This window comes from Triturus cristatus, chromosome 12 (genome assembly GCF_964204655.1).
Source record: "Triturus cristatus chromosome 12, aTriCri1.1, whole genome shotgun sequence".
Lineage (NCBI taxonomy): Eukaryota > Metazoa > Chordata > Amphibia > Caudata > Salamandridae > Triturus > Triturus cristatus.
The window spans coordinates 120,168,004-120,188,502 of NC_140595.1; the positions used below are offsets into that span (position 1 = coordinate 120,168,004).

Here is a 20,499-nt window from a genome sequence, read left to right on the forward strand (position 1 = left end):
AAGTAATATCGAAATGGGAGGCCTCCAAAAGTAATCTACTGCTGTGCCCTTTTCAATTCCCCATCTGTTGCAAACAATATCCTCTTTTTTTCGAAATCACATATTGCGGTGACAGCTTCAACCACCTCCAGCTAGTTAATACATTAAACAATATCCCAGGCAGCATTGTCTTCAGCTCAACAGCATGCAGGGACAAAAGTGGCAATAGACAAATCTTGGCTGGTGGCAACAGAAATAGTAGGCAATGAGGAACCTCTGCAGGAGATAGAAAATGAACGGGAATCTAGACAAATGGTTAGAGACATGTTCGAGTTGATTCTTTCTGGGATAAAAGAGCTGCGTATGACACAGTCACAGGAGATATTTTATCATTACATGAAAGGTTGTTGGAAATCCAAGAGACAATGGGTAAAATACCAGAGCGTCTGACGGAAGCTGAGGAACAAGAAACTAGCCTAGAGGACAAGGTAGTGTCCTTTGAGCAGGAAATAATACAAATTAGGCAAAATACAGATGTCGTTGGGGCTAAATTATAGGATGTGGAAAATTACAACAGGTGTACAAACTTACGGTTAGTTGGGGTCCCGGAAGCAATTGAAGGCCCACAATTTCGGGACTGGGTAGAATCCCTGCTGAGAAAAGCAATCACGAATCCAACAGGAGACTTAACAGTTTCAAGAGCCTATAGGGTAACTTTCCAACGCCCCATTAATACAAAAACACTCATAATATTCTAGTGAATTTTGTTGACTTTCGAATAAGAGAAAAAATAATGTCTAAGGCGATTTGAAAAAAAACTTTGACGACACAAGAAGTCCTGTCATTTAAAATCTTTTCGGATATGACTGCATTAGCAGCAAAGAGGCGGAGAGAATTTGTTCGAATGATTGATTCTTTTAAAGCAAAAGGGGCACAAGCAACCATTGTTCAACAATCGAAATTAAAAGGTCTCATAAATGGCAAATTTCACCTAATGGAAGATGTAGCAAAAGCACAAGAACTATTACAGTAGAAGTATATCTCACTATAAAAACCTATTAACTATGAATGATAAATGTTAGGCAATAATTATGGGTTGATATATTATAGAGATACTTACGTTAAGGATTTTGCAGCTCAAATATGAGTGTAAATGCTACCAGGAGTGAGAGACCGGAGGACCTGGGTCACTCCGGTAGTGGTAAGCACACAATACTGGGTGCTGGTTCATGGCACTCAGGGTACCAAGTGGGGGTAGAGAGGTGGTGTGGGTTACCCTCTCACTAGGGTCACAGGGGTATGGGAAAGATAAAGGTCGGAAGGGATTACGCAGGGTACGGGGTGATTGCAGGGGAGAAAAATGGGATAGTTCATCCATGCATACAAGCAAACTATCTTTGGTAAATGAAGTAATGTTATCATCAATGCTAATATGCACTTTACATGACACTTTACTTTGCACTGTCAGTTAAAAAAATTGTTACGTACTGTAGTTAAAAGAATAATGCACATTGCACTTTGAATTATACGTCTTATTCTCTCCTTAAACATCAATGGCTTCAATAATAAAATAAAAGCGAAGCCATTGAAGAATAGGTAAGAGGATATATCCCTGACATTGTATTGATCCAGGAGATGCATAATATGAATAAAAAGAAATCTACATATAGTATGTTTAGGCAGTGGGCATAGTTAGGTATTTTTCATCAGCAAGTGCTGCTCATAGAGGGATAGCAATTTTCGTGAATAGATTCTCTTTTCAGATCACCTACTTTCAGGTTGATAAAGAAGGCAGGTGGGCTTGATCAGTGGTTTGATTATTAATAACAGGTTAACCACAGCCGAATATATGCACCATTTGAAGACGATCCTACCCGTTTATTGGAGCTTTATCACCCATTACGGCATAATCCTGGAACAGTGATATTGGGGGTGATTTTTACTTTTTGCAGGCTCCTGAATTGGATTCATCCTCTGGTACACAGAAACAGAATAAACCACCTATGAAAAAGGTATTAGCGGAATGTATGCAAAGATCTGATAGACATATTGCAGATACAATTTCACAATATGAGAGAATATTCATGTTTCTAAGCTAAATATAAAACAGTGGCAAGATTAGATCATTTTCTTACTTCATGCAATTTAAGTTTAATCAACTACACATATATTCAAAACAGATTTTCTGATCATGCTTTGGTAAAGTTGGAAGTATCAGGGCTTGGGGCACTTAAGTCATCATCAACATCCACATCGAGGATGAAGACTTGTGTACGGAAACCCAGAATAAAATAGAAAGCTTCTTTCAACTGAATAGGATGCAGCTAGAGTAAAAAGAATCTGGGAGGCTTTTAAAGCTACTACACATGGATATATTAGCAGCTGGATGCCTCCGAAATGAAATGAGGAGAGTCCGTTTTCTTATAAATGTTTAGCTTGGCAAATAAGAGAAAGACAGGCACACAAAAGGATTACTGCCTTGGTAGATAAAGATACAAATATTCACATCACAAATGAAGTACAGATACAGGAGTAGTCCAAACACTATGAAGCAATCTATTAAGTTAGACAAGAGGTAGATATTTCAAAACTAAAGGATTTTCCTATTAAACTCTTCATTCCTAAACTATAGGCAAGTCAAATTGAGAATATGTTGACCGATGTTACATTAAAAGAAATGGAAGTTGTAGTGCAATCTCTGGCTAATGGAAAAACATATGGAGAAGATGGATTGCCTGCTGAACTAAATAAGAAATGTTATTCAATAATAAATCCAGAATTAGTAATGTTAGCCAATTATATTTTTATGGGAGGCGAGATACCACCCTCTTTCCGTACGGCAGTATTAGTCAGCTTTTTGAAAAAGAATAAAGATAAGGAGGACATTAATTCATACAGGCCTATAAGCCTCTTAAACACCAATTATAAAATTATAGCCAAATTATTGCCAAACTGAATGAAAAAGTGTGTTGGTTCAATTAAACATTTAGATCAGTGTGGATTTGTATCAATTAAACACCTAACTTTTAATACCAGTAGTTTAGTCAAAGGTATTGATTATTTTAGTCATAACAAAATCCCGGCCCAGATTATGTTACCAGATTATGTTACCAGATGCCAGGAAGGCTTTTGATCAGGTTTGCTGGGAGATTCTTTTCTATATTCTAACTGAGATTGGATTCCCTGTTGAATGTATTAATATAATATCCAAGTTTTATAAAAAGGCTTCTGCACGAGTAATTGTTACTTCAAACAAGATTGGCGTTTGCAAAGTTAACAGAGGAATAAGACAAGGTTGTCCTCTGTCGCCATTACTTTTAGCTCTTTTTATAAAGCCGTTAGCAATAGCTGTTTGCTCAAATAGCAATCTGACATCCCTGATTCCAGGAATTACACAAATAAAGCTTTGTGCTGATGATATAGCATTATTTCATAGACCCTACATAAAAGTTCAAAAATATATATTTGAATCTTCCAGGAATACCAGCTAATTGGAGGGTATAAAATAAATAAATCAAAGACGGAGATTCTGTTCTGTAATACTGCACCCAACACTTTAATAACAGAACTGGGCTTACTGGTCATTACTAGGCCCAAGAGGTATATTGTGATATACTTCTCTAAAAAAGTAAATGACCTGTATGTTTTAAATTATGTCCCCTTCATTAATAAGATAATAGGACTGTTTCCAAAATTTAATAATTTGCCCCTTTCAATACCGGGTCAGGGTGCACTAATCCGTATGTTAATTTGACCTTTATGCATTTTTTTGTTTTTAGCCATCCCTATAGCAATCCAAATGAAATTCTTTAAAGAAGTGCAAGGCATGTTTTCCATTTTTTATTAGCAAACAAACCACAAAGATTAGCTTCAGATACACTTTATGGACCAGTAAATGAAGGAGGTCTAGGCCTCCCTGATTTGTATTATTTTGAGAATTTTGCACACACCACATATAGATCATCGAAGTATTTAAACATTAAAAGATACGATCATTTCTCCTTAGATTTAATTTATCAAGAATATGATAATGTTAGTTTTATGCGTTTAGCGAAAACCTCTAAGAAAGTCAGATACAAGACGCTACAGTGTAACATCAAACATGTGCAACAACAGTTTCGGCACTACACGATTCACACCATTAATGGAGTAACACTGCTATCAGAAGTCTATATAGTAGAGCATCATTTGATAGATAGGAATGTAATGTCTAATTGTATGAGCAATGGCTATCAGAAAAAATTGGACTTTTTAGAGGGGAATTGAAAAAATTTGAATGAAATAGAGACTAGCATTAAACATTGTCAAAAAAAATATTCAATGGTCCAATATTAAAATTAGTTATGTTTTACGATAGCTGAATCTCTTACACATAATTGAAACTATGAAACTCGCTGGGGAGCTGATACAATCTAAAACCCGCAAGAAAATCAGTATCTTGGCTTCTCTCCCACGCATCCAGGTGGCAGATAAATTTCATGGGAAAGCCACCCAAAAAATTGCATTCTAAGGAGGCCTCCAGATATCCATTGCAGCTTGGGATCAGATTAATGAGTTTAATTTCTCTTTATTGAAAGGGGAAAATGCATGACATATTAAATTTTACATTAAAAAACTTTTATATAGAACCCCCGATTTTCTCCATAAAATAAATCCGCAGATTTCGGCAAACTAACTTCAGTGCAATATGGAAGGAGGGGAGAATTGGACACATACTATATGTGGCTGCTCAAGGTTGAGCAGGTTTTGGGCCAAAGTTGTAGTTCTGTGTTTTTTTCCGGAGAACAATGCACATAATAGTGGGGGCAATTGGATGATAGACTAGAAAGTACAAACTAATCTGGTTTTTCATCACGGCATCGGTCTTCAATTGTGGACATGCAGTTAGTATAACGTGTTTGTAAATAGTGTAACCTTGATATTACAAATAATTTCCCATGTATTTATAACTCTTTCAGGAGCATTGAATCCCCTAATTTATGGTTTGCTGGTGCTGATTCCCTTCGTCCTGATCTGAAGCCAGTGCCAGAGTTACAGAACTGGCAGGACACTGTTGGACGCGATGTTGCACCCCATCTACCACAGAGGGAAAGGGCTAGGCAGGACGCCATACATGGTGAGCAGTCCAATTCATTGTCTGATTTCTGATTCAGGCTTTTTTGGTTAATGTTTCAAAGCATTGTTTGAATTTTATTTGTTTTCTAATGAGAAGTTACAGCTGCAAAATAACTATACTATTAAAGAGAAAATTTGGAAAATGCAATCCCTAATCCCTAGTGGGTCACAAATTGACCTTCCTCATTAATATTAATGAGGTAAGTCGCAGTATACGACCCATTAGGAATGATAGCCATCACATGGATGGTGGCCTGCTGGGGACAGCACACCACCATGTCTGTGATTGCTTTTTAATAAAGCAATATTGTTTTCTCTAAGTGCAGCCCATTTACTTTCAAGGAAAATAGAAAATGAAACTTTTAAGTTTTGTGGGATCACTGCCTACTCACAAAAAATATTTTTGTTTACATTCTCAAAAGGGATGGGGATCTTTTGTGTACCCTTCCCATTTGCAAATGGTTACCACTGCATTTTAGTAGTGGGTAAAAATGCATGTTTTGCAACCTGTAGTTCGGCAGCAAAACATTAACACTACTGCAAATTGATAGTTGAAAGGGACCCCTAAACACACTCCTTCCAACTACCAAATCGCTGAATCAAATTGCAATTCGGTAGTTACTGAATTGCAATTTGGCATTTGTACTATAAAACATGTTGTTGCTGTTGCAAACAAGCTGATTTGTGATTCAACCTGTCTATTACCTCAAAAACATATTTGACATATGGCCCTAAGCCACCATTTGCATTACATTGCCTTAGATGCACGGGAGCCCATTTTTTTTGGTCACTGGTATAGTGAGAATTATTCTAAAGCAAATACCCTTTCTCTCAGTACATACTATGCCTTACTGGAGAGATCCGCCTCAGCAATGAGTCTGACTGGTTTCCAACCACAACTGTACTAGTAGGCAATTGTTCTTTAAATGAGAATTATAAAAAGCTTGGTGTAGCAGCAAGGATTCTATTTAAAAATAAATAGCCTAACATCTTGAAAATATTGATTCGTGCTTGCACGGTATCTGGGAAACAAAGCTTCCAAAAATTGTACTGAATTTTTTTTCTCGTAATGGAAAAGACATAAACACTCACTCCACTTTTTATACAAAAATAAATCTGGAAGAGAGAAAGGGAAATGTGGAAGCTGAAGTAAATGGCTATCTTGATGAGTTACCTTGCATCATATGTGACACCTTCTGTCAGTTCAAGCTGTTGAGTTAATAGCATGTTCTGAGACTCAATATTTTTAGCAAGGGCTCAAAAAAACTCAGTAGGCACCCTACCATTGGCTAATAAGATAAGACTGTGCTTTTATGTGGGACCGTAGCTTGGTCAGTAAGATTGAAGGAGGGGGTGAGCATCAGATTTTCCCAAAATGAGGCTGGCATATAATGTTTAAATACATACCGCAGATTTGGGGACGAAGATGTGTCAAAATGCAAACCTCGCAATCCCCAATATTGGCCCAAATAGAGTTCACTTATTACAGTACCTAGACAATTTGGTAATAAAGGATCACACCAAAACTGGACTACAAAGGGGACTGGATGCTCTTAACATCTAGAACGAAAGCAATGAATTGGCTGTGAACCCAAACAAGACCTTGGTGATGGCTTTTGGACATAAGGCAAAAAAAGCTTTACTCAGCTGGAGACTGGGCGCCTAGATTATTGCCACCAGAAGGACGTACACCTGCCTTGGGGCTTGGCTCAGTGATACTGGGAAGGCAACTTCACAACAACAAAGAATGAAGTCCAAGGCTCAATCAACAATCAATGCTTCATGCAAACTTCCGGGTAAGCTGTGCAGTCCAACAACGCTGCCAATCCGGAGGGTGATACATTTCAAAATACCGGCGATAGCAGGCTATGCACAACAAGTGTTCCCTGATCTAATGGGGAGTTTGCATGAAAACTCCCAGTGTCAGGTGTACAAACATATCTTTAAGTTACCTATATATGCCGCAACAGTCTGATCCGCCTGGAGTTAGGCCTTGTCAAGCAAAACAATGAATGTTTGGGAACACAGGCGAAACATTATTACCAAGTCATTAAAGCACTCACAGGATGCTCAAAAAGTGTGCTTAGACCAATATACGAAGGAACGGCCAATCTGCGGAACAGCTACATGCAAAAAGCTGTGGGGGTACTCGGCTTCGCAATGGAGAACAGTTTTTTGGAAGGGATGAGCTATGCTGCAATTAAGAATGCTATGAACAAACAAACACACTCGTCAATTATTACGGCAAGCAGACAAACTTAACTATCTAGCCAAGGGAGGGCAACAAGGTTTAATTTCACCATAATAGGAAAATAGAACACAGCCATGTCTGAACCAAGCACTGGAAGGTAGTTCCTAAAAGACATCCAATGGGCCAGGCTGGTGCCCTTGAGAACAAGAGAGCTAAATACCGGTTGGAACTCTTTGGCACATATAACCAAATGCAGATTTTGTAAGTATAGAGAGGAGTCCCTGCTCCACCTGGTTTGCTGCTGCCCAGGTCGTAAAACCCATGCTTCCATCAAAAGGGTCCCGGACATGCACGGAAGCAGTATCAGTATCGTTCTCCAGCACCTCAAACTAGGCACATTTGGGAAATACATGGCAGAGGTGCGTGCCGGTTGTCCAAACAAGAAGGGCATGATGAATTGACTGTGGCCTGTACAAACAAACCGTAAGCAACTAATCAAAACTTTGAGTGACCTAGGAGGCAAAGATGTCCTCAGGCAGCTATAATACACACCTTAGCATGCTATTACAAGCACACTAGCACTTTAATGCCTAGGGCATTTGGCTAGGACACAACTGAAATATTGAACAAAAGGAACAGCTGCTGTTAGTATGTGTTACTGTTTGTTTTATGACTAGGAACTGCATACAACTTTTAACTGCTAGTTGTCAAGTGGTGTTTTTAGTGGGCATATATATTTTACTGTTTTTCTTAAATATTAGGCAATGAGCCCAATTTTAAATGGGTATATTTACAATTGCACTATCTTTGGAATATTGCAAATGATTTTAAGCAATCACGCAGTAAAAACTTTCATTCATTCATTCATATGTGCTAATCTGGCCAGAATACAGCGAGAACTTGAGTTTCTCTTGCGCACTGAGGTGTATTCGAGAGCACACTCGCCTGCCAACCTAAAGATGTTATTAAAGTCAAATTCATCTTCACTTAAATCTATAGGAAGGAGAGCAAAGAACTTGTCACCCATATTCACCAATGCCACTATGAACAGGATGAAAAGGCAGGAAGGTTACTGCGTGAACTCTCATATTCCGCGTCTGGCCAACAGGCTAGCTGCATCTAACCAGTATGCATACGACATTGTCCTGTTAAGTAAAACAGCAATTCAGCATTGAAGATCATTAACAGCCCTAGCTTGTTATACTGGAAAATATGGCCTGGAAATAAACAATAAGAAAACAAAAGTTGTGATCTCTGTGGAAACTATAAATCAAAGGGAAATAAAAATATTCATATGAGATGCAACTTTATCCCTCACATTAGTTCTATAAATGCTTTTCTGTCCTTAAGTAAGAAACCGAAGGCTCCCTCCCTACAGCCAATCCTAATTGTCATCAGCAGCAACCTCTCACCAACACTGTGTGATAGGTCTGAGTTACTGCGAGGGAGAGACGCAAAGAATCTGAACATTTTACACTCAAAAACATGTAGGCGTCTTTTCTACCTCCGGCCGAGCACATCTGAGGTACAGATTTGCTAGAGTTTGGGCTAGTGAAGTAGGTCCTTGTTTATCAAGGAGTCTTTACCAAAACTAGGCAAAAATGAGTTCATCACGACAAAAATCCTTGGGGCACTTGGTATGGGCAGAAATTGCCACCAGTAAGAATGGAACTCATGGAGAGAGTACCCGGAAGAATCTATGCCCACTCTTAATCTTAAATACCTGTGGGGCACGGCAATGCCCTATGCTTCAGTTAAATGCCAGAAAGCAGTAGGTCATGCTTGATTGGGAGCGGGCGGGTTGGGAAGGAGTGGCTTACTCAATGTTGAGGGCCCTGACTGTTTGGTCGACCCTCTAGGGCCGATCAAACCAGTAATGCACACTCTCCCTTTTCTCCATCTAGGCTGCATGCAGTCTACATGGAGAAAATGGAGAGTGTTCAGCCTACATGGAGAAAATTGTCTCCCCCTAGGTGCCCGGCTGGGCACTGTCCCTACTAATCACAACGCTGTCATTGCAGGGTTGGGATTGGCTGAGGGGAGAATTCCTGCTTCCTGTTCGTTAGAAGAGCAGGAAAACGGGACCCGGCCAGGAGCCGCGACGTCACGGGACCCGGGAATGTATGTTTATTTTTTTTACATATTGTTTAGTCACCCCCCCCCCCTCCCCGCCCAAACCCCTGCACAAACCCTCCATCCACCCCTCCACCCTCGATTCATGCCGGCCGCGACTGATTGGGAGGAAATTGCTCTGACGTGCATTTAACTACCTATGCATTGTACAAGCTGTAAGTCAATCTTCAAATGGCACACACAGCTGAACAGTAAAACTGGCAAATTTATAGATTGGTCTACATAGGCCTCAACTCCCCGAAATAATTAAGTAGCCCCTGCAGGAAACATTACTGCCACTTTTCGCATCTTTACCTAAAGAAGCTTTATTCTCTTTTAGCACACACTTTGGCTGGGCACTCAAAGAATCAGACAGTTTACAACTGCACATTTGCACAAATCCAGCCCTTTACCATGTATTTCATTTGTATTCATTCATATTTATTGATTCTTTGTCAGTGTGTTGTTACTTTTATTTTTTATAGCCGGTATTTATTTTTTGAATTGTTATTGTTAGCTGACAAAGTAAACATGCCTTTTTATACATGCCATCGTTTTAGAACAGGAGAGTGGAAGATTTTGTAGAAAAAATAAACTTGGGGAAATGGATTTTTCACATTGATTTAAATTGAAGCCGAGGCAGTTTCAGGCGGGAGACACCTCAAATAAAGCGATGTTTGTCTTCAAAGTGCGTGAGTCTCCCTCCTGAGTCGGGTCTATTGGCATGGGTGCTTCCTGCAGACAGCAGGCCTTTTCCATCTCGGCTCCCATGAACTGAAACCACAAAAGGCATACTCTACCACATGGCAAAGGAATACAATGTTCCTTCTGCTTCGAAATAATGTGGCAGCTCACTGATTCGGTTACTGTTGCCTGAGCCTTTGTGCCTTCATTTTCTGGACCTGGTGTCCTTTGAGGACATCTGTGCTGGATACTAACAGGTTCCATTTGTCCGAATTATTGCACATTGTTTCCGGCCTTATTTAAAACTGTCCTTCCTTGCTTACCCCAAACCACGAACAACGATCATGGACGTTTACTGCCCTCAGTGGAGAACAGCTCTTTCATTATATCTACAGCTAATGCTTTGCTAAGAAGAGAGAATGTCATGGTAAGAGGTGCTACAGAATCTTTGCACGAGGTTGCTGCATAATGGCAACATTCACACCTCTTTAGGCTGAAATTGCAACATTGTATCAGCATAGCAGAGCTGGAAGCCGGCATAAGGATGCAGTGTGACTGGGACAATTTAATCTAGAATCTTCAAAATGTGGGCTGCATAATGCTGTGTAGACGCCAATTGTGCTCTGTGGTGCTCTGAATGCCTATGCGCATACAGACCTCTTGTGCTCTGTGATCCTCTGAATGCTTATGCGCATACAGACCTCTTGTGCTCTGTGATCCTCTGCATGCCTATGCGCATACAGACCTCTTGTGCTCTGTGATCCTCTGAATGCTTATGCGCATACAGACCTCTTGTGCTCTGTGATCCTCTGCATGTCTATGCGCATACAGACCTCTTGTGCTCTGTGATCCTCTGAATGCCTATGCGCATACAGACCTCTTGTGCTCTGTGATGCTCTGAATGCCTATGCGCATACAGACCTCTTGTGCTCTGTGATCCTCTGAATGCCTATGCGTATACAGACCTCTTGTGCTCTGTGATCCTCTGAATGCCTATGCGCATACAGACCTCTTGTGCTCTGTGATCCTCTGAATGCCTATGCGTATACAGACCTCTTGTGCTCTGTGATGCTCTGAATGCCTATGCGCATACAGACCTCTTGTGCTCTGTGATCCTCTGAATGCCCATGCGTATACAGACCTCTTGTGCTCTGTGATCCTCTGAATGCCTATGCGCATACAGACGAATGAGCTCTGAAGGTACAGAGATCAAGAATGGTCACCTTGCATTTACATCCTGTTGAGGCGATAAACAGTGACGCTAGTGCTTAATTAGTAAAATAAATAAATAAAGAAGCTCCAGGGCTCTCGCCAAGAGGCCACTGCAGCCTGCACCACACATTGCCCCTGCCAGCGCTGCCAATGGCAGTACCAACACATTCACTAACCATCACACTCCTACAAGTGTGACAATTCAGACTATTTCAGGCCCCAAAAGCTATAAGAATGGCTTGGGTGGCACGTAATAGTCATTTTTATTGTATTTTGAAATAATAATTTACTGTTGTTGTGATAATGTCTAAACTAGCCTCACCGCGCCACCTTGTGGTAGACTGCCAAGCTCCTGTGTTGACAATTAAGTGCTGACTAGAAGGAAGCGTCCCTACTTGGACAAAGAAGCATCCCTCTGTCAATTCGAGACCACCATTTATAGCAGTCGGTCAATGCCAGTTATCTACTTGCCCACCATACACATGTCGCCTGGGATGTGGCAAGTAAAGATTTCAGGGCCCATTTGACTCAAATCATTCTGGGTGGACAGGATGCAGCCAAATATTTAATTCGGCCTTTCCAGGATACTACCAGCTGTTTTGTGCCAGCAGTCAGCACTAGAGTGATGCTTTGTCGCCACACGCAAATGCGATCTGCATGCTTTTCTGGAGATGTGCAGGCATCCTTCATGGATATGCCTTTTAATGAATCCATTCTTTGTGGCAAAAATCCTTATTCCACCCTGAAGATTTTCAAGTATAGCCAGGTGACAGCACTCTCTTTAGGCCTTTTGACACCCACACTAATCAGTTTTGGTCATTCTGGGACTATTTTATGGGTTGGCATACAGACTGTGTCAGGTCCCCCACCCCTGCTCCAGTCCCCTTTGCCCTATCGTGGCCACTGACTAGGGGGAGGGGACGTGGTCATTTGCACTGGCTTTCCTAGTTCACCTCCCCTGTGCATCATCAATCTTCAAGCCTCTTTGGTTAGCCCTTAGAGGCACACAACCACCTTGTGGCACGCAGGATTTGAAATTTTCTCCCAGTCCATTACATCTGACAGATGGGTACACCAGCATACTCCAGTTTCTCCCATTTCTTTGCTGTTTACCACAGCTTCTGCCCGTCTTAGTGCTGCTCTCAGAGGAGCACCTCTACATTTAATTGATAGAGGAGTGAGCTCTGCTGTCCCAAGATGTGATTTAGAGGGTGACGGCCTAAAAAATAAGGACGGTTGTTACTCCCACTTTCTCCTTGTGCCGAAGAAGGATGGAGCCTTCATCCTATTTGTATCATCGCCATCTAAATGCCGTCCTTCGGATGGACAAATTCAAAATGCTCCTACTGGACAACGTTCTGTCTGCCCTAGATCTGGGCAGCTGAATAGTAGCCCTGGGCCTACAGGATACCCACTTTCATGTGACTCGTAGTACAAGGTGGCCAGGAGCATTCTCAGCTGGCAGTGCTCCCCTTTGGCCTTACCAGTGCCCCTGGTGCTCACAAAAGTGACTGTAGTGGTCACTGCTTATCTTCAGAGATTGGGGATATCAATTTTCCTCTAACTAGACGACTGGCTGGTGGAAGTGGGCTATCCTCAGTCAGCAGTAAACCACCTCTGACTGCAATACTGTTGACATTGTTTGGATTCTCTATCAATGAGCGGAAGTCACACTGGAGTGCTGCACAGAAACTTCCTTTTAAAGAAACTATCCTGGACACAGTGTAGTTCAGGGTCTTCCCTCTGTTGCAACAAGTCTAGGACATTCAAGCTATGATCCCGATGTTTCAGCCTCAATCCTGAATCTCAGTTAGTGCAGCACCTGCTTGTCCACTTTGCCAGGTGCATATGCTGGCTGGACAGTGGAATCTGAAGCCTCGGTCGGTTCAGCACCAAGGGAACCTTGACTGTGGGATCTGAAGTCTCCTGGGTCCAGCTCCAAGGGAACCTGGCAGATATCATCCAGGTTTCTGAGCTGATTGCAAAAGATCTTCAGTGGTGGCTATCAGACCACAGCCTGACCAGTGGCAGACCCCTTTCCCTTTTCCACCAAGAGCTGACTGTGGAGACGGGTGTGTTACTGCTGGCTAGGGGAGGCCATCTGGGAGAGGTGGAGATCAGAGGACTCTGGTCTCTTGTGGAAATAGAGCTCCACATAAGGCGCTGAATGCTTTTCATCAGGGCAAGGCTGGTACAGGTTCTCATGGACAACACCACCGCCATGTGGTACTACAACAAGGAGGACAAAGTGGGGTCCTTGGTCCTGTGCTAAGAGGCTCTGCATGTCCGGAGTTGGCTGGAGCATCAGGGTACTTTCCGGATCATGAACGTCCTAGCAGGTTGACCAGTATATCCGTGGATGCCTGGTGGATCCCAAATGGCAGTTGCGCTCTGTGGTGGAAAAGGAAATCAGACAGTGGGGAGAACTCTGGCTGATCTTTTCGCCACTGTTGAAAATGCAGTGTCAAAAATTCTGCTGCGCATTGGAGTTTCCCGGAATGCTGTCTCTAGGATATGCATGCAGGCTAAAATGGAGCACGGACTCCTGTACACCTTTCTGCCACTGCCGTTCTTGCCTCGAGTTCTGAAGAAGCTCAGAAACAACCTCTCCCAAGTCATCCTAGTGGCGCCGTATTGCACAATACTTCCGGGCATGAGTATCTGTCCTCTGATTGGGATACCCCTTGAGAGGCTCTTCTGTCGCGGCAGCAGGGAATTCTGCATCCGAACCTGCACAATCTACACTTCCTTGTGAAGAGAATGAACAGCAGGTGTTTCCTGCATTCGATCTGCCACCTGAGGTTGTGAATGTCATCCTTGCTGCAAATCTCTCTGCGAAACTGTACTTTTTCAAGCCAAATGGTTGGATGTTTTATTGTCTGTTCTTTCTTTGGCCCAGCAAAATTCTTGCAGGTGACTCATAGATTAGTTGGCCCTTTCATACCTTTTGTGTTTTCCTGACCAATCGCCATTATTTAGGTCACCTCCTGTGAGTTTTATTCCCAGACAGTTTGTAAAGCCACACAGGGCTTGGGACCCAATGAGCCCTTGCCAAATTCCCCCGTACGGTGCAGAATGAATGCAGCGAGTGAGCCTGAGCACTACAAGAAGGGTTTGGGGGGGGGGGGGGGGGGGGGGAATTCTCCCCCCCAAGGAAATGTGGACAAAAATGGAGCATTCTAAAACACATTTTTCATTATCTTTTCAATTGTATTAGCTTTTAAAGCAGTGTAAATAATGACCTAACAGTGCACCAGGATACAACAATCTTTGTTGGGCCTCTCACTGACTCCCTTCCTATCACCCTCCAACAGTGCCTAACATCTGCCCATAGCCCCTCTCTCACATTTATTTAATTTGTTTAATAGCGCCTCCTAAACTGGTGTATGGTGTCGGAGGACTCTACATCACACACAAATACAGAGACAATGAGCAATACGTGTGTAAATCAGTGTATAGGAAATGTAACAATGCTTGGTGTAGAAAAGCACGAACCCTGGATTCGGAACATAACACAGTGGCTAGGGTTGGCTTTACTAATAAGAATTTATTTCTACTCACACAAACCTTTTTAGAAACATTAGGATAATGAAAGACTCAAAAAATATATATAACTTCCCAACCTGTACCATGCAGTTTCCGTGTAGCTCTTTGATTACACTTCATAGCTCAGATTATGAGAATAATTTATGAAATGAACAGTAACAAAAATGCCCCTGTGCCAAAAGCAGTAACCCACTAAGCTATGCACATACAATACTGTTCAGTTATCTGCATGGCACACGTCCTTTGCTGCAGGCATGTTAACCCTCTGCGCTACCTTAGATGAGTCAAAACTGCCACTAGACAAAACTCCTATCTCTCTCTAGTAGGTACATTAATCACCAGAGTTATCTTGACACTTTTCTTGTTTCCTGAAAACTGCTGGATATACAAGGAACTCTGCAATGGGTGCTTTCAAAACGACTGCACAGCTGCAAAAATGTCCCCCACTAACAAACCTGCCCCCCACCCTTCCAGCCTCCTGAGGAAGCGCCTGATGCCTCGTTCGTCCAGTCCAGCCTTGGTACCATAGTGGGATCTCTATTTGTTCCTGATGCTCCTCTTGTGCACCATCTTCAAGCTAATGCATAGCTACTCCATGCCTCTTCTGACTCTCAGAACTGTCTAACTCCCTGCCGTCGCTTCAGCTTATCTCGTGAGTGCGCTCCAAGCTCTCTTGGTGTAGCCAACGTGCCACCTTTTTTCCAGACAAACTAGTGTTGAGAACCAAGTTTGTGACTCCATTTCACTCCCATCTTTAATCCTCTTCACCACTTCAGAGAGGCGGAGAGACTTCATCGACTGGACCATGAAAGAGTCTTAAGCTTTTACATTGATCTTTTATTTATTTATTTATTTATTGATATTTTACCCAGTGGCAGTCGCCACAGGGCAATTATAGTTAGGTCAGTGTTTCCGTAGAAAATGCTTTTTTTGTGTGTTGCTAATAACTTTGGTGCCATTTGACGAATCTCACAAAACGTACTCTTGTTTTTGCCTAGTTTGAGCATGGAAGGTTTGGGGTGATCCATCAAGCAAGGCCAAGAAAAAAGGGAGCTCTCAAAACACAAAATCCCCATGTATTTTCCATATACTTCTTTAGCCAGCGCTACCGCAAAAACTGCTGAAGGGAATTAGACCAAATATCACAGGTAGCCAGGTCTTGGTTCGCAGATTGTGCTTTTTGCAATTTAGTGTATATCTATTTAGTCGTTTTTAAGATATTATGGTTTAAAAATATTTGTTTATGTGGACAGTTGGGTTCAAGGGATGCTAGCGAGAGTCCCTCAAACCTATTTCTAAATAATGGAGTGTTCTGACTAGTCCTGGGAGATTTTTTTCGCATGGGCCCATTCGCTTCCACGGGAGTGGACACTCTGATTGGCTGCCAGCTGCATGAGAAAAATGTTGCTGGAAGACTCAGGAGCTTAGGGGCTCATTATGATGACGGACGGACATCAGTCCGCCCGCCATCGTTGCGGTGCTGGGACCGCCCTTCAGAAGTGCAGCGGTCCCACCACACATATTAGGATGCTCCCGCCACACTGGGGGCGCATCCTGGGCTTTTAACATTGTGGACGGTGCTGCTGACTGCAGCACCGTACGCAATGTCAAAAGTGCTTGCACTGCATTTCCCTGCACTACGTGGCAGGCACCATGCGGTGCCTGCCACCTGGTGCATGGAAATTCAGGGGGGTACCATGGGTACCCCACAGTGCACCCCCCACACAGAGGGGGCCTGCAACGGCCCCCGAATACAGCCTCCACCTGTCTGACAGGCAAAAAGGGATTCCGTAATCCCTACGGCGGTGCGGCACTGCCGCAGTGCTGCCCTGCCGCAGTGCTGCCCTGTGTCCTTGTACCTCAAGGCGGGCAAAAAAGGACCACCTTGCGGAACCATGGCGGACGAACTTTCCGTCCGCAGCGGACACTTTGGGATTCCCACCACCATCCTAATTTAGCATATATATAAATATAAAAGGGGGTAGGCCTCAGTAGGCACTGTGTGGTGGGACTAAAAGGACCCTCCTCACCCCTTACCCTGGGAAGCCCATCCCGAGACACAATAGCTTCCCTGCCTGCACTCCTGTGGGTGGGGAAACTCGTGGCTGTTCCTTCTTGGCAGAACAAACATGTAAGTCTGCTCCCAGCAGGCAGGAGATTTAAAGATGCTCCCTCCAGCTTGCGGGCAGGTGTGTGTTCTGTTTCCCTGCTCTCAACCCAGCAGGCAGGGAAAAAGAAATGATATTGCCCCCTCCTGGAGGGAGCAAGCAGAATACAGCTGCTCCCTCTGGGATGGAACAATGCCGGCTCCCTCTGGGAAGAGGGCCACATGCTCCCCTCCCCTTAATTATGTAATTTAGCTCCAGGGGATCGGTTCCCCAGGGCCTAACAAGGCTGGGGGAGGGGTTTCCTAGGGCCCATGAAAGATCAGGTATGGGTGCAGTGCAGCACCCCTCTCCTTTTATTTATATGTGGCATGGGATCCATGGGGCCTAATAATATGCGGAAAGGGGTGCTGCACGTCCCCTTTCCCTTTTTATTAGAATTTGGTGATGAGGTCTTCCAGCGTTCACTGACAGACTATATAGCAATAAATATTGTGCTACCAAAATATTGTGTCAAAAATATTGAAAACAAAAATATTGTTTCCTATACAGATAATGGTACCATTATCTGTATAGAAATCAATATTTCTGGTGCGGTTAGTGTGCCCTGATTTATACATGAGCTCATTCATTCACCATTCCAGCTTGTGTGAATGGGGGAGGCAAGGGAACTGCATGGGGATGCAGCCGGTTCTTGTGACTGGGAATCTGGATTCTTTAAACAATCCACTAGTGCCCCCAGTCTCCGACTGTGTCCAGCGTGCCTATGCCCCTCCTAGCATCTCACAATAGGACCTCTCCTTCATAGCTAGCCCATCTCCCCAGTTCCTTTCTCCAGGAAGTCGCTCAAGGGCCCTAGGGTACTTCCAGTTTCTGGTGATTTCCCTCTTTGCCACTACAAATGCTAGATCGTGGAATCTACTTGTGATCTTAGATTTGGGTGTGTTTGGGAACCAGCCTAACAGACTGTGGCTCGGGGAACAAGGTACCTTTTCCAATACCTCCTCAGTGGTTTTTGTTACCTCAACCCAGTAATGCTGCAGATTCGGCCATTGCCATAGCATGTGCATGAAATCCGCTCCTATATTCCCACATCTGTGGCATGCTGCGTCGTTTATGTTAATGATGCGGTCAGGGGTAAGGTTGGCCCTGTTGAGTACAAAGAAATTAATCAATTTGAATCTAGAGTTCAAGGCTACTTTCGGTATCCTTTCTAGTATTTTAGTCCAGTCACCTTCAGGAATGAGACTGGGAATCCCCAGGTCACCCTCCCATTTGTTGCACTGTGTGTCGAGTGGTAGGAGTGTATCTTCCCATATTGCTCTATAAAGGGCTGTTACTGCTCTGTAGGTGCCCAAAGATGCCACAATGTATTTGCAGGACCTATGGGGTTGTGGTTCTGTCGGACTCATGTTCCTGTGTTTGCGAAATGCCATCGTTACTGGTTTGTGAAGGAGGAAGTGGCCTTGCTGCAGGTCAAATCCATTTGGTGCAACAGTAGGGTAAGAATTGGACTCAAGAGGGGTACAATTTACTATTCCCACTCCAGTCAGTGTAACAGTAGGGCATTTGTGTATGTTTTAATAATTTACATAATTATAAATACATTACACATTTTAATTAAAATTATTTACCAACTAAAATTTCATATTTACCTAAATAACTTCCCACCCTATACCTACACAAACCCAACAAACCACACCTAAAATATAACCTAAAAAATATAATCATTACACATTTTACATAGTTAATTATCAATTAAATAATGAATTAATTCATAAATTATTACCTAATTAACTTCTTACCCTATAGCCCTACACACCCAACAGCCTGCACCTAAAATATAACTTACAAAATATAATAATTGCACAATTTACATAACTATTTATCAATGAACGAATTAAAAAATAATAAGAATTAATTACTTATTACGGAATTAACTTTCTTCCCTATACCCCTACAAACGGGACAACTCACACCTAAAACATAACTTGAAAAAATTATATTTATTCAATTTACATAATTAATGATCAAGTAAATATTTAAGAATGAATTAATAATTAAACAATTATTATTTAATTAAGTAGCCACCCTATACCCCTACAAACCCAATAGCCTGCACCTAAAACATAACTTTAAAAAAATACTCAATTTATATAACTAATTAGCAATGACATCATTAATATTATTTTTTTAATTATTAATTTATTAAACTTCATTTACTTCTCACCCTGTACCCCTATAAACCTCACAGACTGCTACAACACTATAAATTACTATTAACAATTCAATCAAAATGTTAAATAACGTAAAATTCCAAACTATATTAAAAAATAATTAACAACAATTATATGAAAATATATAACATGGACGAGACAAGATGGCGTCTGATTGAGACAGCTGTGCTGCTTGCCCCTTGTTGCCGAGAATGCTCTAAGGGCTACAAGGACCTTCACCACCCTAAAAACATAGTAAATTCATGCTCCCCATGACTCACCAGCTGAAGGCGAACGACCCCGACATCCTTCAGCCTTTTGAGACACTTCTGACACTGGTTTTGGAGAGCACTCCGATCGGCAGCTACCGAGGGCTGGTGGAGAGGAGGGGCTGGAGATACAGGAGTGCCCGCAAGGATCGGGTGGCTCACGGCGCAGGGCTGCATCAACAGACTGGAGAAAGTGAGGATGCCTCCTAAGCCCAACTGGGCGACAAGCGTGAAAGCTCCCGAAACGCAGGCAAGTACAGAGCCAAATTCCAGCATCTTGGCACATTGCACTAAGGGAGTGAAGACGGTGGCCTGCACAAACTCCAACCCCAGGATACCAGTTAAGGGGGAACAGACCCAGGACGGCCCAAAGAAAGGTGAGATGCAGGAGGTTGCAAAGCAAAATTATCTAAATGACAGTAATACGGGGACCAAGGGGAAAATTGCTTGCCCAATAGATCCCATGGCATATTCTCAACCACTACCACAGTTACAGCTTGCTCTCCAAGGGCAAGTGGGGCAGCATAGCATCACAGACTTTTTCACCACAACCTCCCAAGTTGATGGCAATGGCATGATGGTTAGCCACAAAAACGATTTAACAACTTGATACAGACAATGCTGGGGAGCAGCTGAGCTCTTCAAGCACGGGGGATGCCCCTTGTAGTATACAGCCAGTCGACAAGGCGATAACCTAAATGGATGAGATCCATGGCGAGATTACTACGGAAAGCCCTGAGGATGCCAACAGACACAGACCTCTTGTGTCTTCCGAATCCGGGCAGACAGTCTCAACTTTGGGGGACAATCCTGTTAGCGTAGCCCACTCCTCCCTGGCACAAGCATGGCCTGATGGCATTGCAGCCCAACTGGACACCAGTATGTTAGTCAAGGAGGCAACAGGCTTTAAGGGGTTGGAGGATACTTTGGATCTCGGGGATACATTTTACTCAGTGACCGATGGCTCTGAAGTCAGTTCCTCTGATGTAGAAGATATCAGCAACGTGCAGCTCTCCAGCTCCAGTCTCAGTACCCTTCAGAAGGATACGATGGTCAGGAAAAAGAGGCTC

The 20,499-nt window shown here is 42.8% G+C and overlaps 1 protein-coding gene across 1 annotated transcript in view; it reads left to right on the forward strand.

The window, feature by feature from the left end:
• The window catches only part of LOC146772832 (rho guanine nucleotide exchange factor 11-like), a 322,904-nt gene that overhangs the window by 87,805 nt on the left and 214,600 nt on the right, over positions 1–20,499 (forward strand). The window contains exon 6 of the mRNA XM_085637035.1: positions 4,938–5,095. Within this exon, the coding sequence (XP_085493161.1) occupies positions 4,938–5,095 (158 nt within the window). The remainder of the gene's footprint in view (positions 1–4,937; positions 5,096–20,499) is intronic.